The following is a 20,002-nucleotide window of genomic DNA, read 5'->3' on the forward strand; positions in this document are numbered from 1 at the left end:
AAAATTTCCCAACATTTGGCGGGCCGCATGAACTTCTTTGCCGGGCCGCATTCGGCCCGCGGGCCGTAGTTTGCCCACCCCTGGCTTAAACAAATGCAACTTAGGTACCTTAGCTAAACCCAATACATGTACTGTTCCAAAGCGGAATGACATATGAAGTCATTGCTGGTAAACTTACAACAATCATAATTCACTGATTACTTAATCATTAAGTCATTGACTTTTAGAAGTCGCAAAACACATTAGGGCAAAATCACTCACCAATGACAATCGCCTAAACAACAAAAACGCGTCTATTCAATACAACCGACATAGCAGCATGCTTCACGGAAGTCAGGAACGAAAAGAACAAACCTCGTTGCGTTATCAGACAAAACTGACAGGTAATTGTTACGTTACACAAAGCAATAGATTGCAACAAATTTTGTCGTGAGAAAAAACGAGAATTAACAGAAGTTAGCAATTACGAGCAAATGATGTAGCAACCTGATATTCTGTTCATAAACCAAAAATCACGGCAAAGAGGCAAAATGATTTAACAATAATTGATTTTTCATTAAATTTACACCGAGTCCGTAATGAGTTCCATCAATACTGTGAACAAACTTGGAAAATGGTCGCACGTCGAAAAATGTGATATCATTTTGGTCACAGAATGCTTTTACTTTTTCAGCAAAAGCGGAAGCGGCTTCTTCTCCTTGGCTGAAGAAATATCGTCTTGGCTTCATCAAACCTGGGAGCAGAGGGGGAACAAAATAAATTTGGGGCCATTTCATGGACTGTGACATGTTTCTGTAGAAATCATCACGTATCTTGATATTTGGTTGTAGATAGTTTTCAATAATTTTACTTGCGTTCATTTTCATGTGAAGACCAATGTGGAGTAAAATTATTGAGCCTTTCTGGCCAATTTTATCAGCAACAATTTTTTTAAATTGCTTTTCCATTGTTTGAGCATATGAAATCGTGGCGTGGATAGAAAAGTTTGGTTTTTTTCCACCACAAAGTTTTTCTGGTTTTTCAAGCATGTCCAAAGAACGAACAACCTCTCGACATTTACAAAAGAAAAACTTCTCAGCACGACAATACGACTTCAATTGTTCATTCATGTTTTTGCTCCATGTTCCACTTACTGGATCATCGGTAAGAATCATCAGAAGTGCGTAGAACATGTTTCGGATCAGTGAATCTCCAACGAAGTGTAACGAACTGAAGGGTGAATGCTCGATGACGTCACATGCCTCAGTTGCGGTTGAGTAATTTTGCCACGTGCAGCCAATTTCGTCAGTTTTCCATTCGCACATCTCAGCATGATGGTATTTTCTTGGATCAAGACAGCTGTAACAAGTTTTTTTTTTAATTTACAAGAAGCCGTAATTTACAAGAACAAATTAATTTAAATCGCATGTTCGGTTGTCGATTTAAATTGCATCCCATATTTGCCAACATTTTTGTAAAGCAGATCACCGGTGTAACCAACAAACTTTAAACGTTACAGTTTTATGACCCCTTTGACAGGGAAACATTTCTTTTGTGGCTATTAAATGACAGCATAAAAAAGTTTTACTTTTTTGGGGTAAAAGCCTAACCAAACATCTAATGAAACAAATCTGCAATGCTATATAGATTATTAGTTGTGAAAGTTTCATATCAGGCCATCGAACAATTTATTGATAATTGACATTACATTAATCCAATAGGGACACAAAAAAGACAAAAGCAAAAGGGCGGCTTAAATTGCAGATTTAGAATGATACTTTTTGGCCTATTGGTGTCTATAGTTACTTTTTATTGTAGGCATAGGGTTTCTTATCTTCTCACGTTTTTATGACCTGAACTGTTTCAAAAATATTTGTTTTCCAAAGTTTTAAGTCTGGAAATTGGACAAGCTGTAAGGTGAAACGCGATAGTCAAAACCTTACACTGGCAAACCGCAAAAGTTATTTGTACTGAGTATATCAGCATAAGCTAGTGAAGTTATCAATCAGTCCATCTAGTAACACTCACTTTGCGCATTCACATGAAGCGAAACTAGGCGCAGTGCAGTTTCCTCCAGCAATATCAGAACAACATGGTGTTTCGCTTGATGGATTGCACCAACCAGGTAGCTCTGGCCACTTGCTGCCTTTGATTTTCGGCAGTTTGCTGAACATCGCAAATAGTTTATTGTTTATTGCTGAAACATTTTTCTAAATGCACTGTTTTTATTTAGTTATTCGATGCTACGAACTCATTATTACAGATAAACCTTAGATTTATATGGTATTACACTAAACTATACAGACGCAACAAACTATAAGAAGTTATAATACCAACCAAAAATAGTTATAAACAGATTGATTGCAATATAGCTTGTCAAACGTACTTTGCATTTCCACACTTGAGGTCATCCCGCCATAATCGGTCAGCCATTTTAAATTCTGTCCAGTAGCCGTGATAAATTTCATCGTAGTATGAAGAATTTCTAGATGGTCTGCTCAAAGGAAACCATTTGCCTGCTGTCATTTCGCTCAACATGTTTTTGCACAATCTTGGTACTGGTTTTGGCATAACAATATGATGATATTGCATTGGTTCAGTTGAAGCAAAGTGCTTCTGAATTAAGGATGTAAAATGATCTCCATAATATATAGAAATAACAAGCCAGCACAAACAAGTTATTAGCAGCAGAATAAGTTTGCGAAGTAAGTTACTTTTAATATTCATAAAGTGTTTTGATATCCTATAAATACTAAAATTAGAAAGTAAGGTTTAAAAACAAAAAAGATCCTCTTTTTTAAGAATGTTTTGACAGTAAGTTTGCAAAAGCTTGAAGATTTAAAGGATAAGTTACATGTTGTCTGTCACTTGTTTAAAGTTTTATCCAAATAATGTTAGAAGTTTGTCATCGCTTTAATCATCTGCAAAAAAATAATTTGTTAATAAACTTTGTTAACAGCTATTTTTTTAAACAATAAAAGCATTAAATATTCCGCAAATTCAACTTAGTTTAAATTATCTTTAAATAGTCGTAGAGCAAATCACAATGTTTATGCGCAACAAATCAACTCACAAACGTATTTATTGCTGTCAAAAAATCATGACAAGGTCACCACTAATACAAGTCTGATCTCATGAATCGAAAACGGGATTGGGCTGTATCGTTTATCGTGAAATTTATTTACCGGCCGATGGTACCGTTTCAGCTGGTCACATTTGAATGTGAATGTTAACCTCACTGTTGGTAAAGGCCAAAAGTTGTTATGTTGACATTATTAGTGCTTCGAGCAATTTGTGAAGTGCAATTTAATGAAATTACTTTTTTAACCAACGTTTTCCTTTCCATTGTTGTTGTTTTAGAGATTTACAACCGCTACGTTTCGTACTTGTGCCACGTGTGTTTTCGTGCCACATTGTCACTGCATGTCACAACCTGCGGCGTACGGCCAAATGCAGTCTCGGAAACGAATTTATGGGTTTTTTTTCATCTGTTATTTACAAATAAAAACAAGAACACTTTTGGCGGCCTTGAAGGTGAAATAAGGATCTGCAATGCGCCCGCCTTAGCGAAAATTCCTGTCATAGAATTTGGTCCGTCGCCGTGCAAGTAAACAATATACAACACAATTATACTCACTGCTGTTTACACACATATGTACAGTAAGGGCGTAACGAAAATAACATCACAATGGAGTTGCTAGTTAATCAGACTATAAGAGCAACCCAGGATTTTTAGGCATGAGCCGCAACTGTTTACAAGCGATTTCATGAGTCTCTACTCGTTGCCGTGTAACTCATCTGTCAAACTTAAACAAACTGCGAACGAATTTTTTTTTTCTTCTTTTTTTTCACGGGGTTCGAACCCAGGACACTCCCGGGGACGAATCCCGATCAAGTTTTTTTTTGTGTCTGTATGTGGGTCAGGCGCGCCAGACCATTCGGCCAAGTTCCTGCCAACTGCGAACGAAAACTACGTCACACGAGGGGAAATTGAAACGCGCCCCCTTAAGGCCTTCTACAAACCCTCCTTACATATAGGTGTTGTAAATCTTGTTCTAACAAACAGGTCAAACGCAGAGATGATTGGAAACGTAAGGAAACGGTTTCTATACAAAAACATAGCTTTGAACACTGTGCTTTAAATGTAAAAATGAAACTTAAAGCTCACTAACTGTTTTGTTAACCGGAAATACATATTAACAGACAATCTCAGTAATCACTGTCATACACCTAAACATACAAGATGTATAAGACTTCAATGCACTATTACAGGGGTGGCCAACCGGTCAAAGCCTAAGAGCCATATTTTTTATTGTGTTACCACAAAGAGCCACATTATACACATAAGCACATTTGTTAAATGACTCGTCCCTTCCTCACACACGGAGACCTGTGCTTAGCCAGATCTATTCTAAATGTCGCACACCAACATAATAATGACACAATTTGACTTGTACAGACCACGGGCCAGTCATTTTCAACAACAAATGGTCAGTGCAAACACTGTCTCTCACACAAAACTCTCATTTCAAAGAATCCATCAAACAAAAACATATGAATTAAAATACCCCTTTTTTCTCATTCTATAAATAACTTGCGGTGAGATTCATTTCTGGTGAATTGCTAAAATATTTTTTCACTGCCAATTTGAAGGCTAACTTGACCAAAATTGTTTATTTAAAAGATTTTCCCTGCTGAAAAAACTTGCGGTATTTTCATCTAACGCGCACGCGCCCCAAACACCTAACGCGCATGTGCCCCAAGTGCAAAGTGGCGAAACTAAATTCATTGCGACGTCATTAATGCATTCACCACCCACAATCGCTCAATTCAAACCCAACACAAACTGCTGAAAAAATATAACATTCGTCATAACCCGAAAAACAACGGATTGAAGCATTATTTACTTTGGAACACATTTGTTGTAAATATCGCTGTTGCTTCGTGTCTCATTCGCATTGTACGCAAGAATGAGCAACCATTCATTGTTCACAATTAAATATATGCCATCATAATCAAGCCGTTTGCGCCACATAAAGTTGCAGTTTTAAGGCAAGGTTTGTGTCCATACCGATAATAAGTTTGTTCAAAAGCAAAATTGTTAAAGCTTTACTTTACATTTAACGATTTTTGTACCAGATCGCCACATACTAACCCAAATATACACAATGGCCCCAAACTTCGACAACAACTTAAGAGCCGCATAAAACCAGGCGATGAGCCGCATGCGGCTCGCGAGCCGCGGGTTGGCCACCCCTGCACTATTATAACGTCACACACAATCCTCAGCAAATGTGTTGCTTCACATGCGGTTATCGTACAAAAGCACTGTCTGAACAAATGCAGCTTAAGCATCTCGACCAAATCCAGGCAAAGTGCAATCGGTAACATAGCAATTGTTCACAACAGAGCTTCGACCAGGGCAGGGGAGTGGAGGAAATGGTCATTATTAAATCTAGTTTATGTTTGCCATACGTTTCGGTGACATCAGTGACAAAACCTTACTTCACCCAGGGCCTAAAGGCAAACAATGAGCAAACATGTAGTTATGCAACACCAAAATATACCTTTATGACTGCAACAAGAAAATCCGAGTTTCTGATGGTTTTCTGAGGTGCTCGCCTTCTGCATTAATCACTATAACAAAAACTTGTGTGTCAGTGTTCAAAATCTGCTCCTGCAAATGCTAATAGAAGTACTTCTGCTAATTACTGCCCTCTTTTTCAGTTCAAAATTGATTTTCTTATTTGGCAAAAATGTATAAATGGCCTATTTGAAGGCTTTTTAGTTCTGCTGCATGATAAAAGCATTTGAATAGACCTTAAAGTTTAGCAAGTAACATCTGCCTGCGAACACCTACTGCTATCAGCGTGATTGGAAAACAAGACACACTGTATAAAGTGTGAGACATGTCACTACTCAAAGCGCAAATGGTTTGTATTCGAAACTTGATAGTAGAACCATTGATCGTCAAACACAAAGAAAATTCGGCACGACCGCCACGAACCATTAAGCTTTTGTGTGGGTTTTATTAGGTTCCTCACATTCTCTACCCTGAGATTGTATCAATTATAAAATATATCTTTGCTTTGAAACCGCTGACGTACGCTTTTCAAAACTTAAGGCAAAGACAATGCATATTTTAACAACAACTTCAGATTGTATTTTGCAATTGACATAGTAAAGTATTAATTGTGTTGGTTCGTCCACAAACGTACAAGGTTATGGAGTAATTGCGACGTTAAAGCCAACCAGAAACCAATCTGAAATACTTTCCAGAACCCTTGCGCTTTTAGGTATACCCATATACAAATGCATACATCGCTAAGCCAATGTTACGATCAAATAAAAAGACATTCCGAGCCTAATATTTTTCTATAAATCAGCACAGATGTACGTTGGAGCAAGAAGTTTCAACTCGTAGAGTCACATTTCTGGTCTCAAACAGTATTTGCCAACGAAATGACTTTAACCGATACTTGTTCACGTAGGTCGCTCATATACAAATGCATACATCGCTAAGCCAATGTTACGAAATAAATAAAAAGACTATCCGAGCCTAATATTTTTCTATAAATTGGCACAGATGTACGTTAGAGCAAGAAGTTTCAGCTCGTTGAGTCACATTTCTGGTCTCAAACAGTATTTGCCAACGAAATGACTTTAACCGATACTTGTTTACGTAGATCGCTCATATACAAATGCATACATCGGTAAGCCATTGTTACGATCAAATAAAAAGACATTCCGAGCCTAATATTTTTCTATAAATTCGTACAGATGTACCTTAGAGCAAGAAGTTTCAGTTTGTGGAGTCACATTTCTGGTCTCAAACAGTATTTGCCAACGAAATGACTTTAACCCATACTTGTTTACGTAGGTCGCCCATATACAAATGCATACATCGGTAAGCCAATGTTACGATCAAATAAAAAGACATTCCGAGCCTAATATTTTTCTATAAATTGGCACAGATGTACTCTAGAGCAAGAAGTTTCACCTCGTAGAGTCACATTTCTGGTCTCAAACAGTATTTGCCAACGAAATGACTTTAACCGATACTTGTTTACGTAGGTCGCCCATATACAAATGCATACATCGCTAAGCCAATGTTACGATCAAATAAAAAGACATTCCGAGCCTAATATTTTTCTATAAATTGGTACAGATGTACGTTAGAGCAAGAAGTTTCAGTTTGTGGAGTCACATTTCTGGTCTCAAACAGTATTTGCCAACGAAATGACTTTAACCGATACTTGTTTACGTAGGTCGCTCAAATACAAATGCATACATCGCTAAGCCAATGTTACGATCAAATAAAAAGACATTCCGAGCCTAATATTTTTCTATAAATCTGCACAGATGTACGTTGGAGCAAGAAGTTTCACCTCGTAGAGTCACATTTCTGGTCTCAAACAGTATTTGCCAACGAAATGACTTTAACCGGTACTTGTTTACGTAGGTCGCCCATATACAAATGCATACATCGCTAAGCCAATGTTACGAAACAAATAAAAAGACTATCCGAGCCTAATATTTTTCTATAAATTGGTACAGATGTACTCTAGAGCAAGAAGTTTCACCTCGTAGAGTCACATTTCTGGTCTCAAATAGTATTTGCCAACGAAATGACTTTAACCCATACTTGTTTACGTAGGTCGCTCATATACAAATGCATACATCGGTAAGCCATTGTTACGATCAAATAAAAAGACATTCCGAGCCTAATATTTTTCTATAAATTGGTACAGATGTACTCTAGAGCAAGAAGTTTCAGTTTGTGGAGTCACATTTCTGGTCTCAAACAGTATTTGCCAACGAAATGACTTTAACCCATACTTGTTTACGTAGGTCGCCCATATACAAATGCGTACATCGCTAAGCCAATGTTACGATCAAATAAAAAGACATTCCGAGCCTAATATTTTTCTATAAATTGGCACAGATGTACGTTAGAGAAAGAAGTTTCACCTCGTAGAGTCACATTTCTGGTCTCAAACAGTATTTGCCAACGAAATGACTTTAACCGATACTTGTTTACGTAGGTCGCTCATATACAAATGCATACATCGCTCAGCCAATGTTACGAAACAAATAAAAAGACTATCCGAGCCTAATATTTTTCTATAAATTGGTACAGATGTACGTTAGAGCAAGAAGTTTCACCTCGTAGAGTCACATTTCTGGTCTCAAACAGTATTTGCCAACGAAATGACTTTAACCGATACTTGTTTACGTAGGTCGCTCATATACAAATGCATACATCGGTAAGCCATTGTTACGATCAAATAAAAAGACATTCCGAGCCTAATATTTTTCTATAAATTGGTACAGATGTACGTTAGAGCAAGAAGTTTCACCTCGTAGAGTCACATTTCTGGTCTCAAACAGTATTTGCCAACGAAATGACTTTAACCCATACTTGTTTACGTAGGTCGCCCATATACAAATGCGTACATCGCTAAGCCAATGTTACGATCAAATAAAAAGACATTCCGAGCCTAATACTTTTCTATAAATTGGTACAGATGTACGTTAGAGCAAGAAGTTTCACCTCGCAGAGTCACATTTCTGGTCTCAAACAGTATTTGCCAACGAAATGACTTTAACCGATACTTGTTTACGTAGGTCGCTCATATACAAATGCATACATCGGTAAGCCATTGTTACGATCAAATAAAAAGACATTCCGAGCCTAATATTTTTCTATAAATTGGTACAGATGTACCTTAGAGCAAGAAGTTTCAGTTTGTAGAGTAACATTTCTGGTCTCAAACAGTATTTGCCAACGAAATGACTTTAACCGATACTTGTTTACGTAGGTCGCCCATATACAAATGCATACATCGCTAAGCCAATGTTACGAAATAAATAAAAAGACTATCCGAGCCTAATATTTTTCTATAAATTGGCACAGATGTACGTTAGAGCAAGAAGTTTCAGCTCGTTGAGTCACATTTCTGGTCTCAAACAGTATTTGCCAACGAAATGACTTTAACCGATACTTGTTTACGTAGATCGCTCATATACAAATGCATACATCGGTAAGCCATTGTTACGATCAAATAAAAAGACATTCCGAGCCTAATATTTTTCTATAAATTCGTACAGATGTACCTTAGAGCAAGAAGTTTCAGTTTGTGGAGTCACATTTCTGGTCTCAAACAGTATTTGCCAACGAAATGACTTTAACCCATACTTGTTTACGTAGGTCGCCCATATACAAATGCGTACATCGCTAAGCCAATGTTACGATCAAATAAAAAGACATTCCGAGCCTAATATTTTTCTATAAATTGGCACAGATGTACTCTAGAGCAAGAAGTTTCACCTCGTAGAGTCACATTTCTGGTCTCAAACAGTATTTGCCAACGAAATGACTTTAACCGATACTTGTTTACGTAGGTCGCCCATATACAAATGCATACATCGCTAAGCCAATGTTACGATCAAATAAAAAGACATTCCGAGCCTAATATTTTTCTATAAATTGGTACAGATGTACGTTAGAGCAAGAAGTTTCAGTTTGTGGAGTCACATTTCTGGTCTCAAACAGTATTTGCCAACGAAATGACTTTAACCGATACTTGTTTACGTAGGTCGCTCAAATACAAATGCATACATCGCTAAGCCAATGTTACGATCAAATAAAAAGACATTCCGAGCCTAATATTTTTCTATAAATCTGCACAGATGTACGTTGGAGCAAGAAGTTTCACCTCGTAGAGTCACATTTCTGGTCTCAAACAGTATTTGCCAACGAAATGACTTTAACCGGTACTTGTTTACGTAGGTCGCCCATATACAAATGCATACATCGCTAAGCCAATGTTACGAAACAAATAAAAAGACTATCCGAGCCTAATATTTTTCTATAAATTGGTACAGATGTACTCTAGAGCAAGAAGTTTCACCTCGTAGAGTCACATTTCTGGTCTCAAATAGTATTTGCCAACGAAATGACTTTAACCCATACTTGTTTACGTAGGTCGCTCATATACAAATGCATACATCGGTAAGCCATTGTTACGATCAAATAAAAAGACATTCCGAGCCTAATATTTTTCTATAAATTGGTACAGATGTACTCTAGAGCAAGAAGTTTCAGTTTGTGGAGTCACATTTCTGGTCTCAAACAGTATTTGCCAACGAAATGACTTTAACCCATACTTGTTTACGTAGGTCGCCCATATACAAATGCGTACATCGCTAAGCCAATGTTACGATCAAATAAAAAGACATTCCGAGCCTAATATTTTTCTATAAATTGGCACAGATGTACGTTAGAGAAAGAAGTTTCACCTCGTAGAGTCACATTTCTGGTCTCAAACAGTATTTGCCAACGAAATGACTTTAACCGATACTTGTTTACGTAGGTCGCTCATATACAAATGCATACATCGCTCAGCCAATGTTACGAAACAAATAAAAAGACTATCCGAGCCTAATATTTTTCTATAAATTGGTACAGATGTACGTTAGAGCAAGAAGTTTCACCTCGTAGAGTCACATTTCTGGTCTCAAACAGTATTTGCCAACGAAATGACTTTAACCGATACTTGTTTACGTAGGTCGCTCATATACAAATGCATACATCGGTAAGCCATTGTTACGATCAAATAAAAAGACATTCCGAGCCTAATATTTTTCTATAAATTGGTACAGATGTAGGTTAGAGCAAGAAGTTTCAACTCGTAGAGTCACATTTCTGGTCTCAAACAGTATTTGCCAACGAAATGACTTTAACCCATACTTGTTTACGTAGGTCGCCCATATACAAATGCGTACATCGCTAAGCCAATGTTACGATCAAATAAAAAGACATTCCGAGCCTAATACTTTTCTATAAATTGGTACAGATGTACGTTAGAGCAAGAAGTTTCACCTCGTAGAGTCACATTTCTGGTCTCAAACAGTATTTGCCAACGAAATGACTTTAACCGATACTTGTTTACGTAGGTCGCTCATATACAAATGCATACATCGGTAAGCCATTGTTACGATCAAATAAAAAGACATTCCGAGCCTAATATTTTTCTATAAATTGGTACAGATGTACCTTAGAGCAAGAAGTTTCAGTTTGTAGAGTAACATTTCTGGTCTCAAACAGTATTTGCCAACGAAATGACTTTAACCGATACTTGTTTACGTAGGTCGCCCATATACAAATGCATACATCGCTAAGCCAATGTTACGATCAAATAAAAAGACATTCCGAGCCTAATATTTTTCTATAAATTGGTACAGATGTACGTTAGAGCAAGAAGTTTCACCTCGTAGAGTCACATTTCTGGTCTCAAACAGTATTTGCCAACGAAATGACTTTAACCGATACTTGTTTACGTAGGTCGCCCAAATACAAATGCATACATCGCTAAGCCAATGTTACGATAAAATAAAAAGACATTCCGAGCCTAATATTTTTCTATAAATCTGCACAGATGTACGTTGGAGCAAGAAGTTTCACCTCGTAGAGTCACATTTCTGGTCTCAAACAGTATTTGCCAACGAAATGACTTTAACCGGTACTTGTTTACGTAGGTCGCCCATATACAAATGCATACATCGCTAAGCCAATGTTACGAAACAAATAAAAAGACTATCCGAGCCTAATATTTTTCTATAAATTGGTACAGATGTACTCTAGAGCAAGAAGTTTCACCTCGTAGAGTCACATTTCTGGTCTCAAACAGTATTTGCCAACGAAATGACTTTAACCGGTACTTGTTTACGTAGGTCGCTCATATACAAATGCATACATCGGTAAGCCATTGTTACGATCAAATAAAAAGACATTCCGAGCCTAATATTTTTCTATAAATTGGTACAGATGTACTCTAGAGCAAGAAGTTTCAGTTTGTGGAGTCACATTTCTGGTCTCAAACAGTATTTGCCAACGAAATGACTTTAACCGATACTTGTTTACGTAGGTCGCCCATATACAAATGCGTACATCGCTAAGCCAATGTTACGATCAAATAAAAAGACATTCCGAGCCTAATATTTTTCTATAAATTGGCACAGATGTACGTTAGAGAAAGAAGTTTCACCTCGTAGAGTCACATTTCTGGTCTCAAACAGTATTTGCCAACGAAATGACTTTAACCGATACTTGTTTACGTAGGTCGCTCATATACAAATGCATACATCGGTAAGCCAATGTTACGAAATAAATAAAAAGACTATCCGAGCCTAATATTTTTCTATAAATTGGTACAGATGTACGTTAGAGCAAGAAGTTTCAGTTTGTAGAGTCACATTTCTGGTCTCAAACAGTATTTGCCAACGAAATGACTTTAACCGATACTTGTTTACGTAGGTCGCTCATATACAAATGCATACATCGGTAAGCCAATGTTACGAAACAAATAAAAAGACTATCCGAGCCTAATATTTTTCTATAAATTGGTACAGATGTACTCTAGAGCAAGAAGTTTCACCTCGTAGAGTCACATTTCTGGTCTCAAATAGTATTTGCCAACGAAATGACTTTAACCGGTACTTGTTTACGTAGGTCGCTCATATACAAATGCATACATCGGTAAGCCATTGTTACGATCAAATAAAAAGACATTCCGAGCCTAATATTTTTCTATAAATTGGTACAGATGTACTCTAGAGCAAGAAGTTTCAGTTTGTGGAGTCACATTTCTGGTCTCAAACAGTATTTGCCAACGAAATGACTTTAACCCATACTTGTTTACGTAGGTCGCCCATATACAAATGCGTACATCGCTAAGCCAATGTTACGATCAAATAAAAAGACATTCCGAGCCAAATATTTTTCTATAAATTGGCACAGATGTACGTTAGAGAAAGAAGTTTCACCTCGTAGAGTCACATTTCTGGTCTCAAACAGTATTTGCCAACGAAATGACTTTAACCGATACTTGTTTACGTAGGTCGCTCATATACAAATGCATACATCGCTAAGCCAATGTTACGAAACAAATAAAAAGACTATCCGAGCCTAATATTTTTCTATAAATTGGTACAGATGTACGTTAGAGCAAGAAGTTTCACCTCGTAGAGTCACATTTCTGGTCTCAAACAGTATTTGCCAACGAAATGACTTTAACCGATACTTGTTTACGTAGGTCGCTCATATACAAATGCATACATCGCTAAGCCAATGTTACGATCAAATAAAAAGACATTCCGAGCCTAATATTTTTCTATAAATTGGTACAGATGTACCTTAGAGCAAGAAGTTTCAGTTTGTAGAGTCACATTTCTGGTCTCAAACAGTATTTGCCAACGAAATGACTTTAACCGATACTTGTTTACGTAGGTCGCCCATATACAAATGCATACATCGCTAAGCCAATGTTACGATCAAATAAAAAGACATTCCGAGCCTAATATTTTTCTATAAATTGGTACAGATGTACGTTAGAGCAAGAAGTTTCACCTCGTAGAGTCACATTTCTGGTCTCAAACAGTATTTGCCAACGAAATGACTTTAACCGATACTTGTTTACGTAGGTCGCCCAAATACAAATGCATACATCGCTAAGCCAATGTTACGATAAAATAAAAAGACATTCCGAGCCTAATATTTTTCTATAAATCTGCACAGATGTACGTTGGAGCAAGAAGTTTCACCTCGTAGAGTCACATTTCTGGTCTCAAACAGTATTTGCCAACGAAATGACTTTAACCGGTACTTGTTTACGTAGGTCGCCCATATACAAATGCATACATCGCTAAGCCAATGTTACGAAACAAATAAAAAGACTATCCGAGCCTAATATTTTTCTATAAATTGGTACAGATGTACTCTAGAGCAAGAAGTTTCACCTCGTAGAGTCACATTTCTGGTCTCAAACAGTATTTGCCAACGAAATGACTTTAACCGGTACTTGTTTACGTAGGTCGCTCATATACAAATGCATACATCGGTAAGCCATTGTTACGATCAAATAAAAAGACATTCCGAGCCTAATATTTTTCTATAAATTGGTACAGATGTACTCTAGAGCAAGAAGTTTCAGTTTGTGGAGTCACATTTCTGGTCTCAAACAGTATTTGCCAACGAAATGACTTTAACCGATACTTGTTTACGTAGGTCGCCCATATACAAATGCGTACATCGCTAAGCCAATGTTACGATCAAATAAAAAGACATTCCGAGCCTAATATTTTTCTATAAATTGGCACAGATGTACGTTAGAGAAAGAAGTTTCACCTCGTAGAGTCACATTTCTGGTCTCAAACAGTATTTGCCAACGAAATGACTTTAACCGATACTTGTTTACGTAGGTCGCTCATATACAAATGCATACATCGGTAAGCCAATGTTACGAAATAAATAAAAAGACTATCCGAGCCTAATATTTTTCTATAAATTGGTACAGATGTACGTTAGAGCAAGAAGTTTCAGTTTGTGGAGTCACATTTCTGGTCTCAAACAGTATTTGCCAACGAAATGACTTTAACCGATACTTGTTTACGTAGGTCGCTCATATTCAAATGCATACATCGGTAAGCCATTGTTACGATCAAATAAAAAGACATTCCGAGCCTAATATTTTTCTATAAATTGGTACAGATGTACGTTTAAGCAAGAAGTGTCAGTTTGTAGAGTCACATTTCTGGTCTCAAACAGTATTTGCCAACGAAATGACTTTAACCCATACTTGTTTACGTAGGTCGCCCATATACAAATGCGTACATCGCTAAGCCAATGTTACGATCAAATAAAAAGACATTCCGAGCCTAATACTTTTCTATAAATTGGTACAGATGTACGTTAGAGCAAGAAGTTTCAACTCGTAGAGTCACATTTCTGGTCTCAAACAGTATTTGCCAACGAAATGACTTTAACCGATACTTGTTTACGTAGGTCGCCTATATACAAATGCATACATCGCTAAGTCAATGTTACGATCAAATAAAAAGACATTCCGAGCCTAATATTTTTCTATAAATTGGTACAGATGTACCTTAGAGCAAGAAGTCTCAGTTTGTAGAATTACATTTCTGGTCTCAAACAGTATTTGCCAACGAAATGACTTTAACCCATACTTGTTTACGTGTCGCCCATATACAAATGCATACATCGGTAAGCCAATGTTACGAAACAAATAAAAAGACTATCCGAGCCTAATATTTTTCTATAAATTGGTACAGATGTACCTTAGAGCAAGAAGTTTCAGTTTGTACAATCACATTTCTGGTCTCAAACAGTATTTGCCAACGAAATGACTTTAACCCATACTTGTTTACGTAGGTCGCTCATATACAAATGCATACATCGGTAAGCCATTGTTACGATCAAATAAAAAGACATTCCGAGCCTAATATTTTTCTATAAATTGGTACAGATGTACCTTAGAGCAAGAAGTTTCAGTTTGTAGAGTCACATTTGTGGTCTCAAACAGTATTTGCCAACGAAATGACTTTAACCCATACTTGTTTACGTAGGTCGCTCATATACAAATGCATACATCGGTAAGCCATTGTTACGATCAAATAAAAAGACATTCCGAGCCTAATGTTTTTCTATAAATTGGTACAGATGTACCTTGGAGCAAGAAGTTTCAGTTTGTGGAGTCACATTTCTGGTCTCAAACAGTATTTGCCAACGAAATGACTTTAACCCATACTTGTTTACGTAGGTCGCCCATATACAAATGCGTACATCGCTAAGCCAATGTTACGATCAAATAAAAAGACATTCCGAGCCTAATATTTTTCTATGAATTGGCACAGATGTACGTTAGAGCAAGAAGTTTCACCTCGTAGAGTCACATTTCTGGTCTCAAACAGTATTTGCCAACGAAATGACTTTAACCGATACTTGTTTACGTAGGTCGCCCATATACAAATGCATACATCGCTAAGCCAATGTTACGATCAAATAAAAAGACATTCCGAGCCTAATATTTTTCTATAAATTGGTACAGATGTACGTTAGAGCAAGAAGTTTCAACTCGTAGAGTCACATTTCTGGTCTCAAACAGTATTTGCCAACGAAATGACTTTAACCGGTACCTGTTTTCGTAGGTCGCCCATCTACAAATGCATACATCGCTAAGCCAATGTTACGATCAAATAAAAAGACATTCCGAGCCTAATATTTTTCCATAAATCAGCACAGATGTACTCTAGAGCAAGAAGTTTCAGTTTGTGGAGTCACATTTCTGGTCTCAAACAGTATTTGCCAACGAAATGACTTTAACCCATACTTGTTTACGTAGGTCGCCCATATACAAATGCGTACATCGCTAAGCCAATGTTACGATCAAATAAAAAGACATTCCGAGCCTAATATTTTTCTATAAATTGGTACAGATGTACGTTAGAGCAAGAAGTTTCACCTCGTAGAGTCACATTTCTGGTCTCAAACAGTATTTGCCAACGAAATGACTTTAACCGATACTTGTTTACGTGTCGCCTATATACAAATGCATACATCGCTAAGCCAATGTTACGATCAAATAAAAAGACATTCCGAGCCTAATATTTTTCTATAAATTGGTACAGATGTACCTTAGAGCAAGAAATCTCAGTTTGTAGAATTACATTTCTGGTCTCAAACAGTATTTGCCAACGAAATGACTTTAACCCATACTTGTTTACGTGTCGCCCATATACAAATGCATACATCGCTAAGCCAATGTTACGAAACAAATAAAAAGACTATCCGAGCCTAATATTTTTCTGTAAATTGGTACAGATGTACTCTAGAGCAAGAAGTTTCACCTCGTAGAGTCACATTTCTGGTCTCAAACAGTATTTGCCAACGAAATGACTTTAACCGGTACTTGTTTACGTAGGTCGCTCATATACAAATGCATACATCGGTAAGCCATTGTTACGATCAAATAAAAAGACATTCCGAGCCTAATATTTTTCTATAAATTGGTACAGATGTACCTTAGAGCAAGAAGTTTCAGTTTGTAGAGTCACATTTCTGGTCTCAAACAGTATTTGCCAACGAAATGACTTTAACCCATACTTGTTTACGTAGGTCGCCCATATACAAATGCGTACATCGCTAAGCCAATGTTACGATCAAATAAAAAGACATTCCGAGTCTAATATTTTTCTATAAATTGGTACAGATGTACGTTAGAGCAAGAAGTTTCACCTCGTAGAGTCACATTTCTGGTCTCAAACAGTATTTGCCAACGAAATGACTTTAACCCAGGGGCGGGCAACATACGGCCCGCGGGCCGGATCCGGCCCGCGACGGGATTTTGACCGGCCCGCAGACAGTTTCCGGGTCATACATGGTAATGTGGCCCGCGGCCACAGTCTGCCGCAATCCCCCACTACTTGCATACTACGTCAAATTATAGTTGTAACGGACAGTAACGCTCCCCAATAGCAAAAAACTTTCCCGCCGTTACTATCTAAGCAAAAAAAACTATCTAAGTCTGTGGTGTATGCATTAAATTGGTGTATGCACTATGTATGGTGACCGGCTATACCTTTTTAATATAACGGTAACGAGCTTTCCCTCAAACTTGTTTCACTTTTACACTTTCTATAGGTCTGCTAGCGCTTCAAAAACTGCGAAGTTTTTGTATCATCCTTAAATTTGATAAATCTAGTGTAAGTTATTAATGTGGAATGTATAGGTTTCTCTTTTGCCGAGTAATGCCCCATTACTTTTAATCAAAATAACAAAAATAGCTATTGTTTGCGCATAATCGTATGATGTTATCTTGTCTATGACATCACAAACTTTGCTTGGATGCGTTAGAATTGCGTGAAATTGACCCTCAGTGTTGTTGTAGCAATTAAATTGGGTTTTAACTGTTAACATAAGCATTCGTTGGTGCTGGGTAAATCTAATTGCACGCAAATGCTAAAGAGTCAAGAACTTTAAAAAAAACGATATAATGGGGGGCGATATTGAGTCAGTGCCCTAGCAAGGGGGCGATTTCGTTAAAATGATTGAAGACCACTGGTTTAGGTGGTCAAAAATCCGTTTTAAATCACTGGATAAATACGCGATTAATGTATCGATTCGGGAATCCGGCCCGCCAAGTACTTTATTTTCCCATATCAGGCCCGCCGACTGGAGAAGTTGCCCGCCACTACTTTAACCCATACTTGTTTACGTAGGTCGCCCAAATACAAATGCATACATCGCTAAGCCAATGTTACGATCAAATAAAAAGACATTCCGAGCCTAATATTTTTCTACAAATTGGTACAGATGTACCTTAGAGCAAGAAGTCTCAGTTTGTAGAATTACATTTCTGGTCTCAAACAGTATTTGCCAACGAAATGACTTTAACCCATACTTGTTTACGTGTCGCCTATATACAAATGCATACATCGCTAAGCCAATGTTACGAAACAAATAAAAAGACTATCCGAGCCTAATATTTTTCTATAAATTGGCACAGATGTACGTTAGAGCAAGAAGTTTCAGCTCGTAGAGTCACATTTCTGGTCTCAAACAGTATTTGCCAACGAAATGACTTTAACCGATACTTGTTTACGTAGGTCGCTCATATACAAATGCATACATCGCTAAGCCAATGTTACGATCAAATAAAAAGACATTCCGAGCCTAATATTTTTCTATAAATTGGTACAGATGTACCTTAGAGCAAGAAGTTTCAGTTTGTAGAGTCACATTTCTGGTCTCAAACAGTATTTGCCAACGAAATGACTTCAACCCATACTTGTTTACGTAGGTCGCTCATATACAAATGCATACATCGGTAAGCCATTGTTACGATCAAATAAAAAGACATTCCGAGCCTAATGTTTTTCTATAAATTGGTACAGATGTACCTTAGAGCAAGAAGTTTCAGTTTCTGGAGTCACATTTCTGGTCTGAAACAGTATTTGCCAACGAAATGACTTTAACCCATACTTGTTTACATAGGTCGCCCATATACAAATGCGTACATCGCTAAGCCAATGTTACGATCAAATAAAAAGACATTCCGAGCCTAATATTTTTCTATAAAATGGCACAGATGTACGTTAGAGCAAGAAGTTTCACCTCGTAGAGTCACATTTCTGGTCTCAAACAGTATTTGCCAACGAAATGACTTTAACCCATACTTGTTTACATAGGTCGCCCATATACAAATGCGTACATCGCTAAGCCAATGTTACGATCAAATAAAAAGACATTCCGAGCCTAATATTTTTCTATAAAATGGCACAGATGTACGTTAGAGCAAGAAGTTTCACCTCGTAGAGTCACATTTCTGGTCTCAAACAGTATTTGCCAACGAAATGACTTTAACCGATACTTGTTTACGTAGGTCGCCCATATACAAATGCATACATCGGTAAGCCAATGTTACGATCAAATAAAAAGACATTCCGAGCCTAATATTTTTCTATAAATTGGTACAGATGTAGGTTAGAGCAAGAAGTTTCAACTCGTAGAGTCACATTTCTGGTCTCAAACAGTATTTGCCAACGAAATGACTTTAACCGGTACCTGTTTACGTAGGTCGCCCATATACAAATGCATACATCGCTAAGCCAATGTTACGATCAAATAAAAAGACATTCCGAGCCTAATATTTTTCTATAAAATGGCACAGATGTACGTTAGAGCAAGAAGTTTCACCTCGTAGAGTCACATTTCTGGTCTCAAACAGTATTTGCCAACGAAATGACTTTAACCGATACTTGTTTACGTAGGTCGCCCATATACAAATGCATACATCGGTAAGCCAATGTTACGATCAAATAAAAAGACATTCCGAGCCTAATATTTTTCTATAAATTGGTACAGATGTAGGTTAGAGCAAGAAGTTTCAACTCGTAGAGTCACATTTCTGGTCTCAAACAGTATTTGCCAACGAAATGACTTTAACCCATACTTGTTTACGTGTCGCCCATATACAAATGCATACATCGCTAAGCCAATGTTACGAAACAAATAAAAAGACTATCCGAGACTAATATTTTTCTGTAAATTGGTACAGATGTACTCTAGAGCAAGAAGTTTCACCTCGTAGAGTCACATTTCTGGTCTCAAACAGTATTTGCCAACGAAATGACTTTAACCGGTACTTGTTTACGTAGGTCGCTC

The 20,002-nt window shown here is 37.3% G+C and overlaps 1 protein-coding gene across 2 annotated transcripts; it reads right to left on the reverse strand.

The window, feature by feature from the left end:
- Positions 1–277: 277 nt before the first annotated feature.
- LOC145230444 (uncharacterized) lies at positions 278–5,775 on the reverse strand. Of its 2 annotated transcripts, XM_080095878.1 has the most exons (5): positions 5,547–5,771; positions 2,366–2,900; positions 2,008–2,145; positions 1,134–1,338; positions 674–733 (listed from the first exon to the last, which is right to left on the reverse strand). In XM_080095878.1, exons 2-5 carry the CDS (start codon positions 2,704–2,706, stop codon positions 728–730), a joined length of 690 nt encoding a protein of 229 aa, XP_079952004.1. In that variant the 5' UTR covers positions 2,707–2,900; positions 5,547–5,771; the 3' UTR covers positions 674–727. The 2 variants fall into 2 exon arrangements, with proteins under 2 accessions (XP_079952003.1, XP_079952004.1); XM_080095877.1 differs by having other exon boundaries at positions 278–1,338; positions 5,547–5,775.
- Between the last annotated feature and the right edge of the window lie 14,227 nt (positions 5,776–20,002).

Source organism: Phallusia mammillata, chromosome 5 (genome assembly GCF_965637545.1).
Source record: "Phallusia mammillata chromosome 5, kaPhaMamm4.hap1.1, whole genome shotgun sequence".
Classification (NCBI taxonomy): domain Eukaryota; kingdom Metazoa; phylum Chordata; class Ascidiacea; order Phlebobranchia; family Ascidiidae; genus Phallusia; species Phallusia mammillata.